The sequence below is a fragment of the Aricia agestis genome, chromosome 8, assembly GCF_905147365.1.
Source record: "Aricia agestis chromosome 8, ilAriAges1.1, whole genome shotgun sequence".
Classification (NCBI taxonomy): domain Eukaryota; kingdom Metazoa; phylum Arthropoda; class Insecta; order Lepidoptera; family Lycaenidae; genus Aricia; species Aricia agestis.
The window spans coordinates 14462809-14483077 of NC_056413.1; the positions used below are offsets into that span (position 1 = coordinate 14462809).

A 20269-nucleotide genomic window follows, 5' to 3' on the forward strand; every position below is an offset into this window, starting at 1 on the left:
GATGATGAATGTAATTTGCATAGTAGCATATGCTTTCCGTTCTTAAAACAACGCCGAAACTCCCAAACTTGTATCTATAAAGAATCAGGAGTTCTCTCAGCACCTTCCGAACCACGGTATACCAGGTATACCTCAATGCAAAATCTTACTTGTTGATAGCATATGCTTAGAATACTTTTCACGAAACCGAAGTCACCACATGTTTCCCCATAAATTTTGAGGAGTTTCCTCGATTACTTATGGATCCTTCATCAGATTACCACTTTTGTGAATATAATACCAAATTGGGATGATACCCTATATACCAAAAGAAAAATTTTGAAAATCGGTTAACAAACGGCGGAGTAATCGTTGAACATAAGAAAACAAACATAACACCTCCCCCATTTTGAAAGTCGGTTAAAATTAAAGCCTATGTGTTATTCTGATGTATAAGCTATATTATTGTAAAGTTTCATTAAAATCCATTCAGTAGTTTTTGCGTGAAAGAGTAACAAACATCCATACATCCACACATCCATACATCTATACATCCAAACAAACTTTCGCCTTTATAATATTAGTAGGACTAGTAGGATTGAAGTGCCTAAATAAGTATGTCACCATGGCAACGTCCATCGCTATCCCGTCGCACAAACAATGGTCGCCGTCAGTCTCGAGTTGTAATAATTTACTATTATTTATTTAACAAATACACTTATCAATATAAAAAGTACCCAGTAGCCGATTCTCAGACCCACTGAATATGCATATAAAATTTGGTTAAAATCAGTAAAGCGGTAAAGCCGTTTCGGAGGATTACGGGGCCTAACATTGTGACACGAGAATTTTATATTATAATATAAGATAATTTTTTTTTTAAATAAGGGGGCAAACGAGCAAACGGGTCACCTGATGGAAAGCAACTTCCGTCGCCCATGGACACTCGCAGCATCAGAAGAGCTGCAGGTGCGTTGCCGGCCTTTTCAGAGGGAATAGGGTAATAAGGGAGGGGAGGGATGGGAAGGGAAGGGAATAGGGGAGGGTAGGGAAGGGAAAAGGGTAGGGGATTGGACCTCCGGTAAACTCACTCACTCGGCGAAACAGAGCGCAAGCGCTGTTTCACGCCGGTTTTCTGTGAGAACGTGGTATTTCTCCGGTCGAGCCGGCCCATTCGTGCCGAAGCATGGCTTTCCCAAGTATAAGCGAGTATGCTGTCAATTTTTCGTTAGGTATGAAATTTTTGATATAATGATCATTTAACTCGCTAAACACAATAGGTATCATTCTGTCTACTCTGCAATAGGGGTACATTTTATTCTTCTATCGAAGAAAAAAAACACCGAAATGACGAAATCAAAAATGAGTTATTGAAATTAAAAATGAGAATCGAAATCTCGTTAAAACTTTACCAAAAAAGTTTCCCCAATTAAGCTTAATTGTTAAAAGTTTTTACTTTTTTCGTTTCGCTACAACAGAAGAATGGTGAAATTAAGAGAAAGAACATTTCGGAAAAGAATATTTTTCATAAAGTTTCACTTCTATCTTATCTTAACTTTATTTTCCCTTTGAATTTTGATCCATAACACCTATAATTCTGTGTGATATATAGAATTCGAAATAGTTTCATTTTTTAATTCCCCATATTTAGCTACGGCAACGTATTCATATTTAATTAAGTACGGCAATAAGTTGATACAGAATTACTACCGTAAATTGGTACAACTAATATAATATATTGTAGTCAGACAGAAGGGTTTTTTTTGTATCAAATTCAAACTTTTCACGATAATTAAGTACCTATCTATGAGGACGAGATATAAAATAATAAAAATAAGGATGACGAGTATACCTTCTAGGGAGTGCCTCCGCTGCCGGCGCCAGTTGCCGAAATGGCTGCCGGCGCCGTTTTCCGAAGTTTGCGAAATCATGCGATGTTTGCCGAATAGACTGCCGGCGCCTATTCGGCAAACATCGCTTGTCAAATGACAGAATAATGATCAAAAACATCAGTCTTGAGCTAAAGGACTATGAAAAGTACAAATATTATTATTTGTACTTTTCATAGTCCTTTAGCTCAAGACTGATGTTGACCTTATGGTCATAATGTGAGGATGCATATTTTAATGGTAGTGATGAATTGATGATGATGATAAATGTGATCTGCATAGTAGCATAATATAATATATAACTTTGCTTATTTAAACAACGCTGAAACTCTCTAAAGTCTTACATGTATAAGGAGTCCGAAGTTCTGTTCAGTACCTTCGGAAGTATACCACGGGTTATAATACTGTGGTGCAATATTTTACTTTTTGGTAACTGAAAAAATGTTGTAAAGCTAAGGTAGATGAAAATGCATTACAAAAACTAAAATATCTACAGCTGAACACATAACCTCCACCTTCGGAAGTCGGTTGAGAAGTCGAATATTTGAGATTATAATTATTTCTTTTAAAATTTTGTTTATTGGCACTGGAACCTAGCGTTTTACTCATTTTCACCGGTTCCCATTTTGAGTGCTAGCGCCGGCAGCCGTTGTTTTATATCTCGGCTGCCGGCAGTATACTTACCGCCGGTTCACATTACTGATATTTTTGGAAGCCAGCGCCGGCAGCGCAGGCACTCCCTACCTTCTAAGTTCTAAGTGAGAGACGTTATAAAGCTGGCTACACCAAGAATATTCCAAATTCAAATATAACCTACCCTTCCGGCTAAAAAGGCCCATTCACGGCAGGACTGCACGGCAGTTCTGCAGTGAATGGGCCTCACTGATTGGTTCACACTCGGTGTTGCCGGCCGGAAACACCGAGTGAATGGGCCTCTTAACGGCCGTTCCCAATATTCAATCTATCTCTGGTTTGACATACGTCGCAGATAACATTGAATTAACATAAAATATATGTCTCTAATGTCTAATGTGAGCTATTCCTATCTCTAGTAGGCCAACACCAGAGATAGATCAAATATTGGGAACGGCCGTTAGTCTAAGTCATAATAAGTCTCACAGATACTCAAAGTTTAAATATTACTGCATGGAGTATAACAGAGGCTTTGTTTCAGCTCTCTGGGCCGGGTGAGGGCGCGGCGGTGGACGCCGTGTTGCGCCGCTACAGACTCGAGAACGGCAACTCACTGGGGGAGAAGGATGAGGTATGGATTATGAATATTATGTAGTAACAAGGAAGCATCCATACTAATATTATAAACGCGAAAACACATCTGTCTGTCTGTTACCTCTTCACGCCTAAACCGCTGTACCGATTTTGCTGAAAGGCGTGAAGATACTTTGAGTCTCGCGATTCTCGGTAAAGGACATGGTATACTTCGTTATCGGGCGTCATCTAGTCGGCTTATATATATATATATATATATATATATATATATATATATATAAGCCGAGTAAGTGAGTAAGTGAGTTTACCGGAGGCCCAATCCCCTACCCTATCCCCTTCCCTACCCTCCCCTATTCCCTTCCCTTCCCTACCCTCCCCTATTCCCTTCCCTTCCTTACCCTCCCCTATTACCCTATTCCCTCTTAAAAGGCCGGCAACGCACTTGCAGCTCTCCGATGCGGCGAGTGTCCATGGGCGACGGAAGTTGCTTTCCATCAGGTGCCCGTTTGCTCCTTTGCTCCCTTATTTTATAAAAAAATATATTGACTTGATCTCAAACTGGCTGCGTAAGCATTGTCTAATAGTATCAAAGATTCAATAAAAAAAACTATAATTCCATTTTCAATTTGTCACCTTGTTGTCAACAGACTTCAACCATAAATAAAAGAGTATAATTCGTATGTATAGGCTTGTCACTCAAAAATCTGTCATTTTTCCTAGTGTGTGTGTTGTAGTGTGTGTAATGTTTTATTTGTTAAAAATATGTATGATAAAAGCTTAATTTTAAAATAATATTGCCTCGATGCACTCCTTCACCATATAAACTATAACTGTGCAAAATTTCATTCACCTACGTTTCCCCATTTTTCGTCAAAAGGGATACAAAGTTTTTGGCTCACGTATTAATATATAGATGCTTGAACCAATTTATGTAAAAATTTTGGAAGCTTAAATCACTCTCCTCTGTTGGCAAAATAGGAATCCCTTTTTTACAGAGGTCTTTTTCATTGATTATTCTGTATTATAAAAGTTGACCAATCATGTTATGATATGGGTAATTCAAAGACAAAGACATGATGAATACTGACAATGAACTAATAATTTCTTAGCTGTAGTCATTGCTGAGCAAAATCGATATCGCTACAGCCAAATTATCAAGGCTTCGCCTTAAATACGAATTCCATGGGGACTCTCGAACGTTCCAATGTTATTTTAATTAATCATCCGGAGAAATTAATCACGGAACGACAAATATAATTTCGTTATAAAAATGGGGTCATTGGTTTGACTGTTTTATTGCGCAATCGCTTTTGTAATAGGCATGAAAAGCTACGATCTACAATTTTTTTTTCTTAAATTTTGGCAACTTGACAGTCTACATTAGTGGATTTCAACAACTTGCAGTTTTTATATAATTTTGGGGGAAATTTTTGTTTCCACCAAATTAGAGATTAGGTGTTTACGGGAGACTGGTACGACAACCACCACCTAGACGTGTTAGCTTGTGACAGAATGAAGTGAATGGCGTATTTTTTATGTTTTAAGAATCAATGGTATTTTGTGAAAATAATGTTTTACACACCCTCTTACCCACCAAAATTGGAATTTGCGAGAAAAATAATCTTAAAAAAACTACGTGCACTTAAATTATAACACATTAATAACTTAACTATAAACAAACCAAAACTCTACCGATATTCAAAATAACAACATGATATTATTGCCACAAGGAGATAGTCATAAAAACTCAAAACAGAATTTAGTACAATAAAATTCATATTATATTATCAAGAGTAAACTGTTCATATTAAATGACTACATAAAGATAAAAATCCTCATTAATTATTAAAAAAATAAAGAGGGGGCCAAATTATAACAAATGTTATGTTTTACTTTTAAAATCAAAAATAAAAACCTTATTTTAAAAAATTATAAACAAATAACTTTTTGAAAAAAAGCTTTTATTTAAATAGTCTAAAAAGAATAAAATAAATTTCTCCTTAAAAATTTTAACTTTTATGTTAAAATCCTCAATGTATTATACAATTTGCATGATAATAAAAGCTTGTCGCGCGAGACTTAACAATCTATCGGTACTTGATAAATTTATTAAAATAAAAATATAATATCAATTTGCTCAGTCATATTGGTACTACATAATATAGTTTATTTACAAATCGCGCGACAAGCTTTTATTATCATGCAAATTGTATACTTAATACATTGAGGATTTTAACATAAAAGTTAAAATTTTTAAGGAGAAATTTATTTTATTCTTTTTAGACTATTTAAATAAAAGCATTTTTTCAAAAAGTTTTTTGTTTATAATTTATTTTTTGTTTTTTAGTTATCTCTGGCTAGACTTCTTAGTCTGTTTGATAGTACAAAATTTGTTTTGTTTCAAGAATTTGTTAAAATCTGATCAATTTAAGTCCTTAAGAAATCGTACTCGACTTTGACTAGTGAAAAATCTATATTTAGCGAGTTGTTCTATTCCGTTTATTTCTGTATGACTAAAAAGTTAAATTTCGTTTAAAAAAATTGACCGACTTTAACCGGGCATTTTCTGAAACCCGGCTGGATTTGACTTGAAGTCACGTCACGTTATTTCACGTCACGTCGCGACTCACGTGACGTCACGTAAAATCACGACACATACCTTCACGTCACGACACGACACGACACGACACGTCACGATACGACACGACACTACACGACACGACACGACACGACACGACACGACACGACACGACACGACACGACACGACACGACACGACACGACACGACACGACACGACACGACACGACACGACACGACACGACACGACACGACACGACACGACACGACACGACACGACACGACACGACACGACACGACACGACACGACACGACACGACACGACACGACTTGACTATTACTTTTCAATTTACTCTCAATGAGCCCTTTTATTTGATACCCATATTGCAGAAGTGCTTTAAAATAACTATTCCCCTATCTTGGCTAAGCTGCCATATTTGATATAGAATAACATTACATTCGTTTCCGAGTTACTCTCAATAAGCCCTTTAATTTGATACCCATAATATTACAGAAGTGCATTAAAAATAACTGTTCCCGTATTTTGGATGAGCGGCATATTGGATGTAGAATGACATTATAATAGGTATTCGTTTTCGAGTTACTTTCAATGAGCCCTTTCATTTGATAGGTCCATATTGCAGAAGTGCATTAAAAATAACTATTCCCCTATCTTGGATGAGCCGCCATGTTGGATGTAGAATGAAATTAAATTCGTTTTCGAGTTACTCTCAAAAAGCCCTTTCATTTAATATCCATACTGTACGACTGCATAAAAACAGTAATTATTTCGCCATCTTGGATGAGCGTCCATATTGAACCTATGTAGAATGACATTACATTCGTTTTCGAGTTACTCTCAATAAGCCCTTTAATTTGATACCCATAATATTACAGAAGTGCATTAAAAATAACTGTTCCCGTATTTTGGATGAGCGGCATATTGGATGTAGAATGACATTATAATATTCGTTTTCGAGTTACTTTCAATGAGCCCTTTCATTTGATAACCAAATTGCAAAAGTGCATTAAAAATAACTATTCCCGTATCTTAGATGTGCCGCCATATTGGATGTAAAATGACATTACATTCGTTTTCGAGTTTCTCTCAAAAAGCCCTTTCATTTAATATCCATATCGACCCCTCTGGGTAGAAACGTCGTAATAGCCATTTTGGCCAAAATGAGTTTTTAACGGTTTCTTACTCAGAATCGCGAGCTCTATCGATCTGTATATTCAACATGTTCAAATTCGCAAAAAAACGGCTTTTACAACATTTTTTAACTCATTATAAACCCAGTTTTCTTCTTTGAAAATGTTGTAATGCGCATATTTTTTTAAATAATTTTTGAAATTTATGTAGTAAGCGACATATTTTTAATTTCGTTTTTAATACTACATAATATATACTATATTGAAGATAATACTATCAAACATTTTGTAGTAAAAGACACGTCACCAACAAATGTGGCTTTTACAACATTTTCTCGACTTCAAATATTTTTTTATTCTTTGAAGTTATAATAAACCACTACAGCTCAGTTAGCTTACATTTTCGGAAAGCTTATTAAATAGAAACTCAAAATATTCTACATTCAATAGTTTCAGAGATCGCATGGCTTTTACTACAAAAAATCTAGTTGCGAATGGCTTTTACAACATTTTTTTTTTTGCTTCGCGACTAAAACCATTTATTCATTTGGTTGTATAGTTTTTCATTATTTTAACGTAAAATTGACCTTTTCCGATAAACTTTAATAAAATTATCGAAATAAAATAAACTTTACCTCTAAATAATGCAAAACTAGGTAAGTATTTAACAATAATAGCTTTGGAAAATCAGTTCTTCGTATTGTTACTCTTGGTAATAAGTCTTTTCTCTCTAATGTTTACTTTAGTTTAAAAAGCTAAGATTGTTTCATATTATATCAAGTTGAGCAAAATGTACCTGAGCAGTTTTCCTCAAAAAGATTTATACCGTAGACATTACGAATATATTACAAAGAACTGATTTTATTAAGATAATGTTATTATTGTTAAATGCTTAATATTTCGGCATAGTTAAGAGATTGAACACAATCTAAGATCAACAGATCTTATATTGATAATGTTACTGCAGTGATGAGTGAGTTGACTGAATAACAAATTACGTATGTCGTTTATTTTTTGTTGGTAAGTTTGTATACAATAGCCTGTTATTTCCAAAGATATCTTTAATAACTTTCATGTTTTTAGGGTTCCGGACGGGACCCTATTACTAAGACTTCGCTATCTGGTCGAATGTCTGTCTCCAGGCTTTATCTTAACAACCGCTCAAGCTAGACTTCTGAAATTTTCACAGATTATGTATATCTGTTGCCGCTATAACAACAAATACTAAAAACAAAATAAAATTAATATTAAATCACGTTTGATATATGAGAGCCCCTCTCTCATACATCAAACGTGATTTTTTTGGCCTTTTTTGCTCGATATCAATAATGGCCACAAGTAGGCACTTGAAATTTTCAAAAATGCCCTATTTATATGTGTAATTTAATAATTAATAATAATTTTTAAATAAAATAACCATTGAAGCGGGGCTCCCATACAAAAAAAAAACACAATTTTTGCTCTATAACAGTACGGAACCCTTCGTGCGCGAGTCCGACTTATATTTGGCCGATTATTTTGATAATTTTATTAAAGTTTGTCGGAAAAGTACAATTATACATTAAAATAATGAAAAACTATAAAATAATTTGATATTCGTCACTAATGTTTGTCGCATTTAATACACAAATTGCACTTTCTTATTATTACACTTGTCTTTTAATTCAAAAAATACCTTCAATAAAACGTTGTTTTAAGTCTTATACAACCAAATGAATACATGGTTATAGTCGTGAAACAAAAAAAATGTTGTAAAAGCCATTTACAACTAGATTTTTTGTAGTAAAAGCCATGCGATCTCTGAAACTATCGAATGTAAAATATTTTGAGTTTCTTATAGTAAACTACCCGAAAATTTAAGCTTAATGAGCTATAGTGGTTTATTATAACTTCAAAGAATAAAAAAATATGCGTGAAACAAAATTACGATTTTTGTTTTTTGGCCGTACTGTAAAATGGCTATTTGGCTTTTACGACGTTTCTACCCAGAGGGGTCGATATTGTAGAACTGCATTGAAAATAACTATTTCGCCATCTTGGATTGTCGGCCATATTGGATTTAGAGTGATGCCACATACCATATCGTGTATTGTCATCCAAACTAAACGTGTATGCAAAATTTCAGCTCAATCGGTTAAATATATCTGCTTCAAAATTGAGTTCCAAGATTTCACCCGAACATACATACTTACATACATACAGAGCAAGTTAAATAAAAGCTTTTAAAAATAGGATAGTTTTCAGCCTTGCCGCGCAAAAAAGAGGCAAAGAGAATGTCATATATACTACAAAAGAGGTTTGGGAAATCCAGTCAATTGTCAATGAAATCACAGTTTAAAAAGTTGTAGTGTCAATAATATGTATTTTGAGGTTTATACTTTTTAAATTGACTTTTAAAAAGTTAAAACGCCAAAATTGTGCCCATAAGCAACGAAGTTCGTGTTCATCAAAGTTACTTTATTATAAGGGAGATGATACTCCACATTTAGAGATTAGACTCTGTTTCACAACCTAAACACTCAACAGTCTCCTACACGCAATTTTCAAAATGACGCCACAATGGAAAAATAATTGACAGTCACATGAAACAAAATGTATTCTTCAACCAAAGAGTTCTATTTTCAAATGTTGTAATTACTTTTTAAATATTGTTCTTGTAAGTGGCCAGTTCCGGAAACATAAATAGCAGCCCTCGTACTTAAGTTTAATTTTCGTCCCTTTCTTTTAACCTGGTGTCTATCAGACTAATGTAAAATAGGGCCTTCGCCAAACGAACATCGAATTTTAAATTAGTATATGATTTTAAAATTTAAACTAGCTTTCTTTTTTCAATTTAAATTGAACTTTTAATAATTGAAATATCACTTGTTAATATATCTTTACTTATATCAAAATCTGTAAAAGTGAACGCGCAGGAAAGAACGTGAAAAATTTTTGGCCACCAGGCCCTGATATTAGTATTCAGACGAACGAGAAAGTAACAAAATGAAAAAAATCTCTGGAAAATGTTAAGTTTTATTTTTTTACTTTTAAATGGACTACGCCGACGCGGTTCACTTTATTTGCTGCGACCGCCGCGCCGCGCCGGAGCGGTTATGTTTTAGTTTTTTCAGCGACCGCAACAGCCAGCTTTACTAATAAACTGTAAAAAAAGACAAGTTGGAGACCGGACTGTAAAACATATTTTAATGATTTAAGAAATTAAAAAAATGTTGTATTCGAAATTTAAAATCTTAAAAAGCAAGATATGCATATTATGCTGTTTATTTTATTGCATAGCTCTTTGTAAAGTTAAATGTAATATAATTCAAAACAATTTTTACTATCAATATTAAAATTAATATAAATAAATGTCTGCAAATTATAAAAGAAATATAAAATAATCTTTCTTTAATGTCATACTAGCAGTATAGCAAAAACATTTGAGTAATTTACAGAGTCCGTTTTAAAAATATTGCCCCGAAAGCTCCAAGCTAAAAAAAATAAAAATATATGGCGTACTGGCTACTAACGTAGGAAAAAAAAAAAAAACCTATGACCTTGAACTAAAGTGTGTTGACCTCACTTTTGTTAGGGCGATAAGGGATCGTACAGTTATCGCTGCGTCGAGGCGAAGGAAAGTTAATTATTTGCACAATCAAGATTTCACGGTATTTTCGTAACAATACGTTCTGACAATTTATTTCATGTTACCTGAAGCTTTACCTATAGGTACAGGGTGTAACAAAACTAAGTGATAATACTTTAGGGTGTGTACGTGTTCCTTGTAGAGAGTTTACTGTGGAAGTAGCAGCGCTGAGAGACCAAATTTTTTTTTCACTTTTGTATGGGGAAACTCGTAACGCTCGGGCCCTTGCCCAATCAAAAGTGAAAAAAATTGGTCTTTCAGCGCTGCCACTTTCACAGTGAACTCTCTACTAGGAACACGTACACACCCTAAAGTATTATCACTTAGTTTTAATAGCCTATCCGGTACTTTGTCAGGAAATGGTAAAACAGGCCCTTAGTCAACATAGCTAAACATAACGTTCTTTGGTTCTGCGTAGATTGGTTTTAAGACTTCAATATGTTGGACGACTGTAGTCTCTCTACCCGTGACCACTGCCGCTTCAAAATAACAGAAACCACAATAGACAGAATGAACCACTGTAAGCTAGGAACGAAACGCTGTAAGCTATGATGCGAACACTTCTATGTCGGCCTACTGGTTCGTTCTGTCTATCGTGCTGAAATGTATACAAGTTTTGTATATAAAATAAAATATAATTCGTGTAAACGTTACATTATATATTTTACGATTTATACAATTATGTACGATTTATATTATATTTCATGTATTATTAATTAAAGCCCGCTCTACACATTGGGCCAACACATTGAGCCGACGCATTGGGCCAACGTGTAAATACCTACTTGGCCAAAAATTGGGAGCTACACTCCATTTTCTACACGTTGGCCCAATGGCCTGGCTCTATGCGTTGGTCCAATATGTACAGAGGCTTTATACATACTTGTTTGTTGCAGCTGTTCGGGCCGCCGAACGCGCCGGTGCTGGAGAACCCCGAGTTCCAGACACGATGGTACTTTAAGTACTTCCTCGGGAAAAGTGAGTATTTATATACTATCAGAGAAGTTGATTCATAGTCAGATGGCGGACCCATTGATAATTTTTTTTATAATATAATATCATAGGGCGGACCTATATAATATGGTCGTTTTATGTCAAACCCAGCCGATAGATCACGAACATTATCTTGACATATTCCGACCAAATGACGTCGGTCTGCCAACTGCTTATGAGTCAATTAATTCGATGGTGCTTGAAGCCGTGAAATAAACTTTATAATATTGATATTGAAGTTTCGGTTTTGAATTTTTATTTTCTTAATTTCATTAAACAATCACATAATAAGTACAATTTCTTAAAGACTTAAATTAAGTCAATCAGATTTTAACAAATTCTTAAAACAAAACAAACTACAATCAAGCAGACTTAAGAACTCTAGTCAAAGATTTAACTAAAAAAAAGTATAAGCAAAAACTTTTTGAAGAAAAGCTTTTATTTAAATACTTAATACTTACTTTAAAAAGAAGAAAATAAATTTCCCCTTAAAAATTCTAACTATTAAGTTGTAACCTCAATATATTATACAATTTGCATGATAATAAAAGCTTGTCGCGTGATTTGTTTATAAAAAACTAGTAAGTGCCAATTTAACTGAGTAAACTGATATTATATTTTTTATTTTATTAAAGTAATTAAATATTGACAGATTGTTAAGTCTCGACAAGCTTTTATTATAATGCAAATTGTATAATGTCTCTATCTAAATCTCTCTAACTAATAGTTAGAATTTTTAAGGGGAAATTTATTTTCTTCTTTTTAAAGTAAGTATTTAAATAAAAGCTTTTCTTCAAAAAGCACTTCACGACACGACACGACACGACACGACACGACACGACACGACACGACACGACACGACACGACACGACACGACACGACACGACACGACACGACACGACACGACACGACACGACACGACACGACACGTCACGTCATTTTACGATACGACACGACACGACACGGCACGGCAGGACACGACATGACTTTCAATTTACTCTCAATGAGCCTTTTTGTTTGATACCCATATTGCAGAAGTGCTTTAAAAATAACTATATTCCCCTATCTTAGATGAGCCGCCATATTGGATGTAGAATGACATTACATTCGTTTCCTAGTTACTCTCAATGAGCCCTTTCATTTAATATACATGTTGCAGAAGTGCATTAAAAATAACTATACCTCTATCTTGGATGAGCCGCCATATTGGATGTAATATGACATTACATTCGTTTGCCATATTGGATTTAGAGTGATGTCACATACAATATCATGTATTGTCATCCAAACTAAACGTGCCTGCAAAATTTCAGCACGATTGGTTAAAAAATATATCTACTTCAAAATTGAGTTCCAAGATTTCACCCGAACATACATACTTAAATACATACAGAGCAAGTTAAATAAAAACTTTTAAAAATTCACTGAATTCTCGGGAATTGTGGATTTAGAAGTAACCTGAAGACCAAACTTAACCTTAACCTTATATCTTTAAACGGTGGTGTACGTTCCGCATTAAGTAATTTATAACTTAAATAACTTCCATATTATCCCTGTTCCCTTTATCACTTAAATATAATATTTTGTCATTAAATATTTGAGTGACAAAAAGTTTTTTCCCTAAGGCAGCTATTCTCAAAGGATGCTCCGCGGAGCCCTGAGGCTCCGCTAAGGCTTTGCAGGAGCTCCGCGTGCGATACATAAATTGTTATTAGAAATCTCATCAGAGACCAGCATAGACAAAATAAAGAACTTGAGAGGTGTCAAGGGACACCCGAATGGAATGAAGTTATTTCTTATGTTCAAAAAAACCTGTAGGTATGTTTACATAATTATACACTCAAAAAAATATTTCAAAAAACGCTGTCTATTGGCGCCCCGGAATACTATCAACGCGTCGGTTTATTCTCAAAAAACGCCAACTAGTTGACGCCCAGGAATACTATCAACGCCCTCTGCGCCTATCATGCAGGTACTAATAAAAAAGTGTCGAGGTCAAATATCGTTCTGTCTAGCCTAGGGTTGCCAGATTACCAAACGTAACAGCCGGACATATTTTGTATAAAAAGGCCGAACGTCCTGCTATTGAAGACAGCATCAATAAATTCGGCATCGCGTACACATTTACGGTTCAATAAGATACATAATTTGTAGGATTTTCATATAAAATTGAAGAGCTCTACAAAATCCGGACTTTCTCTAATTTTGGCCGGACACGCAACCAATAAGCCTCACTATATCCGGCTTTATCCAAACGCCTGGCAACCCTAGTCTAGCCTATCTAGCCTATACGCCGAACTCTCGATAAGGAACTTCGTTCCAAATATGTTTTATTTCTGAGTGAAACTAATGTTTTTAAAAAGTCTACGTGATGACCTACTACCGGTTCGGGAACTAACCCAGCGAGAAGAACCGGCGTAAGAAACTCGTACGGGCCCACTTTTTACCAACAAAATGGAATTTTATTAATTTCACTGAAAAACATCATTCAAACTTCAATTCAACTAAAGTACGAATTTTCCGAATTAAATAACAATTAGTGTGTTCAGCACGTATTAGGGAACAAAGCTTACTCGTAATTACCCTACACGTGTCAATTTGAAGTGGCTCAACTTAAACTTGGTTCAAGTAGTGTTGTCAAGAGCTTTCCGATGGTTCGAATTTCCAACAAATTTATTAGTTAACGTATAATATGCACTAGCTATTTGACTGAGCTTTGCTCGGTATCCGATGAAAATGACATTTTCTAGAAATGATTCCTAGCTAGATCGATTTATCGCCCCCGAAACCCCCTATATACTAAATTTCATGAAAATTGGAGCCGATTGCGAGATTCCAATTATATGTATATGTATATATATATATATATATATATATATATATAGATAAAATAGTCGCATTGCGCAGGGGCATTGAAATTTTTAGACAATCCATTATTGGAGAAATAATTGACCAACTAAGGTAAGGCTACAGTGCAGACAAATCCACCATTACTTTGAATACAAGTATCCCTCCGTTTCAATTTGTTATAATATTAACGCCAATTTACTCAATTAGCAAGTTAAGCAAATAATTATTTAATTATTTATTGTTGCGTAATGAAAACAAAGCAAAATCGGTAAAACCTTATATTGGTTATGATTTTTATTATAATTTTTAGTACATAGTTATTATATTATTATTAGTGTCCAAAATAGACAGTAAGCATCTTTTTTCAGTACCTACTCTACCTATATATAATAATATTATATTTGTGAGAATAATAATGCCTTTGCTAAAAATTTTGGATTCCGTTTCTCTTTGTTGAGATTCAGCGAGTTTCTGTGGCTGTCCAGAATCCCTCAATTAATGATATATTCTTTCCGCCTGTGAACTTGCAAAATGACAAATTCGTTTTCCAAATAAAAAATTTAAATTATCTTATATCTTTTAATGAGCAATTCTTGTATATATATATATATATATATATATATATATATATATATATATATATATATATATACAGGGTGTAACAAAAATAAGCGATAATACTTTAGGGTGTGTACGTGCTTCTTGTACAGAGTTCACCGTGAAAATAGCAGCGCTGAAAGACCAAAATTTTTTTTCACTTTTGTATGGGGAATCTCGTGAAGCTCGGGCCCTTGCCCATACAAAAGTGAAAAAAATTTTTCGTCTTTTAGCGCTGCTACTTTCACAGTGAACTCTCTACAAGGAATACGTACACACCCTAAAGTATTATCACTTATTTTTGTTACACCCTGTATATTACGATTTTCATGAAATTTTGTATATAGGGGGTTTCGGGGGCGATAAACCCATCTAGCTAGGAATCATTTTTAGAAAATGTCATTTTATTCGTGTTTTATCGAATACCGAGCGAAGCTCGGTCAAATAGCTAGTATTTTTTAAGAATAATAATTGAAAGGCTCCTTTGTTGTTGATAAAAGGCGAACGGTATAAGAATTCGTTTTTAGGGTTCCGTACTTAAACTGCGATGTCTGTCAGTCAGTCTGAGTGTCACCGTTCCAATCAACGCAGCAAGCGACCGCGACCGACATAAATTAACCTGTTGAGGTTCAATATTGCTAGAACAATATCAGTGAAAAATATAACCTATAGCCTAAGTGGCATTTTGCTTAAATTTTTTCGGTCGCGATCGCTTACGCCAAAGTTCGGAAAGCCACCTTATATTAATTTATACTAGCGCAGAGACGAAACGCGTCTCAACGACTTACCAAAAGTAAACATAACAAATTCAACCTTAGCTCCAGAGCGTAGATAATGCACACATTACTTCTGAGATTCTGCGCTACTTAAGAGGATACACCAGGGCCAAGAGAAATTGAAAATAGGTATTTGAAAATGTATTGCTATTTCATCAATCTCAAGTCTCCCACCGCAGAGCGATATAGAGACAACACGACAAAAGTTCTAATAAAAGAACAGAAAATCTTAGATTCGTTGTCCGCTGATTCCTCTCCAAAATTTAACCGATTTAAGTACGATTTAACACAGCTCAAGCCTTGCTTTAAAAATATAAAGCAAGGCTTGAGCTGTATTCCTATGTTTTTTTTTTTTGTATATTTTAGCAAGTTTTGTTTTCTGGGTGTTTGAACACAGAGGAAAATCTGGCCATTTTTTTGGGTTTATGACGTTCTTATCTTTTTTAATAATAAAATTATGAAAAGAAAAGAAAACATAGGGACATGCTAATAGTGGCCATAGATATTCAGGAAAAAATCATAACTCTACCGGCATTATCCAGGGAGGAAACAGGGGACAACGTTTGTATGGAAAAACGGCGGTGTGGACTCCTCTTAAGCAACACCCAAAAGTCATCCTCTCTTCACAACATAAACTAGACGTGAGGTCGGAAATGAGATTCGCAAACCGCTCCCCAGATCCTCCAATTTGGCGCTGACGTAATTAATGGAGAGACAAATTAACATAAATAGATTAATCGTCACCACCTTTCAGCTTATTGCTGAACCGGCTAGGGCAGCCTTTCATAAAGTGGGCGATAACGCCCCCTTGTGGGTGCTGAAGGTCTAAAGGGGGAGGTGTGGGGGTGCTCCCAGAAAAGAGGATCAAAGTTACGGCAGTAATATTATTTCACGCGGGTAAAGCAATAGGCAAAAGCTACTTTTCAATAAAGAGATTAGAAATAGGTAGAACATTATAAAAGACTTTTCATTAAACAAAACCTTTTTCAGTCTTGACGAGAAAATCGAAGCGAATGCAAATAAAATTTCAATTCTTCGAAATGCTTGTTCATTACATATTTGAACTTGGAAAATGGGAATTTCTTCACGGATGTGTACTCAGTGAAACAAAAGAGAATCGGAGCCGAAGTGACCTTTTATCGAATATCAGTTGACCCAGCTCGATATCTCAAGAACATAGCGGAGCGGAGCGGCGCGGAGCTTAGCGGTGCCGATTTGACCATGCTCGATATGTTCGCTGTCATTCCGCTGGAATAGCACGATTGGTCACTTCGGGCACCGCTAAGCTCCGCTCCGCTTCAGTGGAAACGCAGCCTTAGTATAGGTCGTACAAAACTAAGGCCCAGGCCACAACACTGTACAGTGTACATTTCCGATGTGATAGTGACTTATTTCCAATGAAATTTTGCGCTCCGACATCGCATCGCATTTCTGTGCGATGTTGCTTATTGCGATACGACGCCGCAACGCAACGCAATGGCCAGGCCCTTAAGATGTTAAAACATCGATACTCATATTAAAAATGCGAAAGTGTATCTGTCTGTCTGTTACCTCTTGACGCCCAAACGCTGAACCGATTTTACTTTTGGTATAATACTTTGAGTCCCGAGAAAGGACATAGGATACTTTTTATACCTGAAGAATGTAAGGTTCCCGCACGATAATCGAATTTTGGCACTACGGAGTTGGGGGTGTCATCAGGTAATTTAGATTATGGTGGCACTCCTACAACATGTTGGACTCTTGACGTCTTGAGTACTGACCATTACTGGGCCGTGTTACGTACACCGGATCTATTGGTGAATTTTGACAAGTTTTATACAAATGGAAAGCAACCTTGGCGCAAAAATTTATGCAATTAATTTAATAAAACGAAAGATTTTTATTAAAATTTTCCAATGCGCATTATGAATAATAATTTAATAAGAGATTTAATATTCAAATAGTCACAGATCTCGAGACGCTACCTGAGTTCGAGATTCGAGATAGTTCGAAATTAATCTCGTCTCGAGTTCTGGATCTAATATCCACTTACTGTGAATTTATTAATGGCGTTTATGAAGTTCGCTGACATGCGCAAAGACCTACGGGGCTAAAATGGTCGCTTTGGAGTCACATTATAATAATTCTTTTATTTTAAATCGCCAAATGTTCACTCTGCTTGCAATTCATGTCTAGTAATTCGTTCTAATTTGACATTCGTCAGTTTGACAGTTTTGACAATTAATTTGCTGAATTGATTCAGAGGAATTTCTAAATGTGACCATTTTATACAATCTTCCTCTTTTAATCCGTCAATGTAGTTTCGATCCAGTCTGGATCCTATCAAACAGCAGTTTTTTTTAACCTAAAAAAAAGGAGGTTATCAATTCGACCAGTATGTAATATGTTACATACCACAGACATCTGTGTAATCTGTGTTACATACTAACATTTCCATAACTGCCAAGTTTTCGTATATAATATGTTAGTCAAATCAGCGTCTGAGCGTATATTCCAAATTTCAAAAGTGTATGTATGTACCATGTACATATGTTTTTATGTTTGTGTTCGCATAATATTATCTCCGGAAATACAAGTTAGATTTAAGCAGCAGTAAGACAATTAGAACATGCATAAAATATTTTAATTGTAAATGTACTTTAATAATTAATAATAAAATAAAATAAATATTTAGGGGGGTTACCATACAAAAAGCACAAATAATTTTTGTCTATCTTTGCCTTATAATGGTACGGAATCCATCAGTCCAATTTTTTTATAATGAATCAGCGTAGCTAGCACGGGGTTTCCCAGTCGATTCTTCGGAAGAAAGTAATGGCAGTTTCTTTCCCATGTCTACATATCTTATTCCCGAGCATGGCACCACCCATCGACTTGAGTTTCAGTGGACAAAGATAAGAAACTCTTTCCATAGCAACCATTAAAGCAACGGCAATTATTTTTTTTGACATTTAGTTTCTTGGTTCTTTTTTTTTAATTATGGCACCTCGGCTATAAAACCATGGCCAGTGTCGAGTAAATGGCGGCAAATTCAAAAAATCGACGTGTAGCAACCTTGTCTATAGCCGGAATTATAGTTTTGATCTACGAAATACGAATAATAAAAACTAAGGAACTTTATTATTCGTAGTTTGTAGATCAAAACTATAATTCCGGCTATAGACAGGGTTGCTATTCATCGATTTTTTGAATTTGCCGCCATTTACTCGACACTGGCCATGGTTTTATAGCCAAGTGCCATAATAAAAATAAAAACAGAATCAAGAAACTAAATGTCAAAAGCGGATCGTCATGCTTGACATATAGATTTTAAAAAGCGAAAGATATCGAGATACGAAAGAAACTTTTACTCCAATGTTTTTCCGGTAAAACTGTCAAAATTTAGTTTCTTTCGTTTGTCTACGTGCTTGTGCTAGCTATGCTGGTGAAGTTGTGCGGTGTGCCGTTACCTCTAACTTCAAAATGATGAAGATTGAGTACAGAAATAAGTAGTTGAGGTTTAGCCGAATTCAGAAAAAGGCACTATTAGATAAGAAAAATTATTTAATACTTTTTAGTTCATATTATAAGGATGTTATTATTGTTTTTACCTTGGAAGTCGGTTTTATTTTTTTGTTAATTAAAATAATATTAAGTTTTTAGTATTTGCTGTTATAGCGTCAACAGAAATACATAATCTGTGAAAATTTCAACTCTCTAGCTATTACCGTCCTTGAGTTACAGCCTGCAGACATACAGACAGACTGTCTGGAAAAAAAACACTTTTGTATGGGGAACTCGTTTCCCCACCATACAAAAGTGAAAAATTTTTTTGATCTTTCAGCGCTGCTACTTTCACAGTGAACTCTCTACAAGGAACACGTACACACCCTAAAGTATTATCACTTATTTTTGTTACACCCTGTATATTTTTACTAATGGTTACAAAGTGCAAGCAACCAAAAATAAAATTTAAACTTTGACCGCGTTTTTCTCGAACCCTTTGACATGTTCTTTACTGCGTTTATAAATTGCGCGGCAGCGTTGTAAAGTAGTAAATATAAGTCTGTTGTACTTCCTCGCACGGGCTAATATTTGTACTGAAGTACATAACTACATTTTAAGTAATGTGTAAATACCTCACATACAAACATTTTATTAGTAACGAAATTATACTTTGTTACAGTGCACCAAAACTACATCGGCGTGGACGGCGCGCGGGAACCGTACCTGCTGAGTGTGGTGCAGGAGAGCGCGGGCCTGCTGCGCGCGATACTGTTTAATAAGATGGTACGTCACATCAAATATTACAATTTACAGCTGCAACACTCACAAGTCACAGTTAATAATCATTAAGTAAGTTAAAGTTGAGAATAATCACTACCTGACAGAAAACTATGAATTTTATGACAGAATCTTCAAGTGACGCCCGCAACTTTGTTGCGCCAAAACTCGTTTGTCGCGCGGAAGAAGTACATTTTTCTGGGACCAAAAGTATACTAATATGTCCTTTCCCGGGACTCGAGGTATCTCCATGCCAAATTTCAGCAAAGTCGGTTCAGCGGTTTGGGCGTGAAGAGGTAAGAGACAGACAGACAGACAGTAATATTATAGGAAG

The 20269-nt window shown here is 35.2% G+C and overlaps 1 protein-coding gene across 1 annotated transcript in view; it reads left to right on the forward strand.

The window, feature by feature from the left end:
• The window catches only part of LOC121729538 (GTPase-activating Rap/Ran-GAP domain-like protein 3), a 155526-nt gene that overhangs the window by 79616 nt on the left and 55641 nt on the right, over nt 1-20269 (forward strand). The window contains exons 3-5 of the mRNA XM_042118078.1: nt 3043-3132; nt 11350-11431; nt 19838-19941. Coding sequence (XP_041974012.1) covers nt 3043-3132; nt 11350-11431; nt 19838-19941 — 276 coding nt within the window. The remainder of the gene's footprint in view (nt 1-3042; nt 3133-11349; nt 11432-19837; nt 19942-20269) is intronic.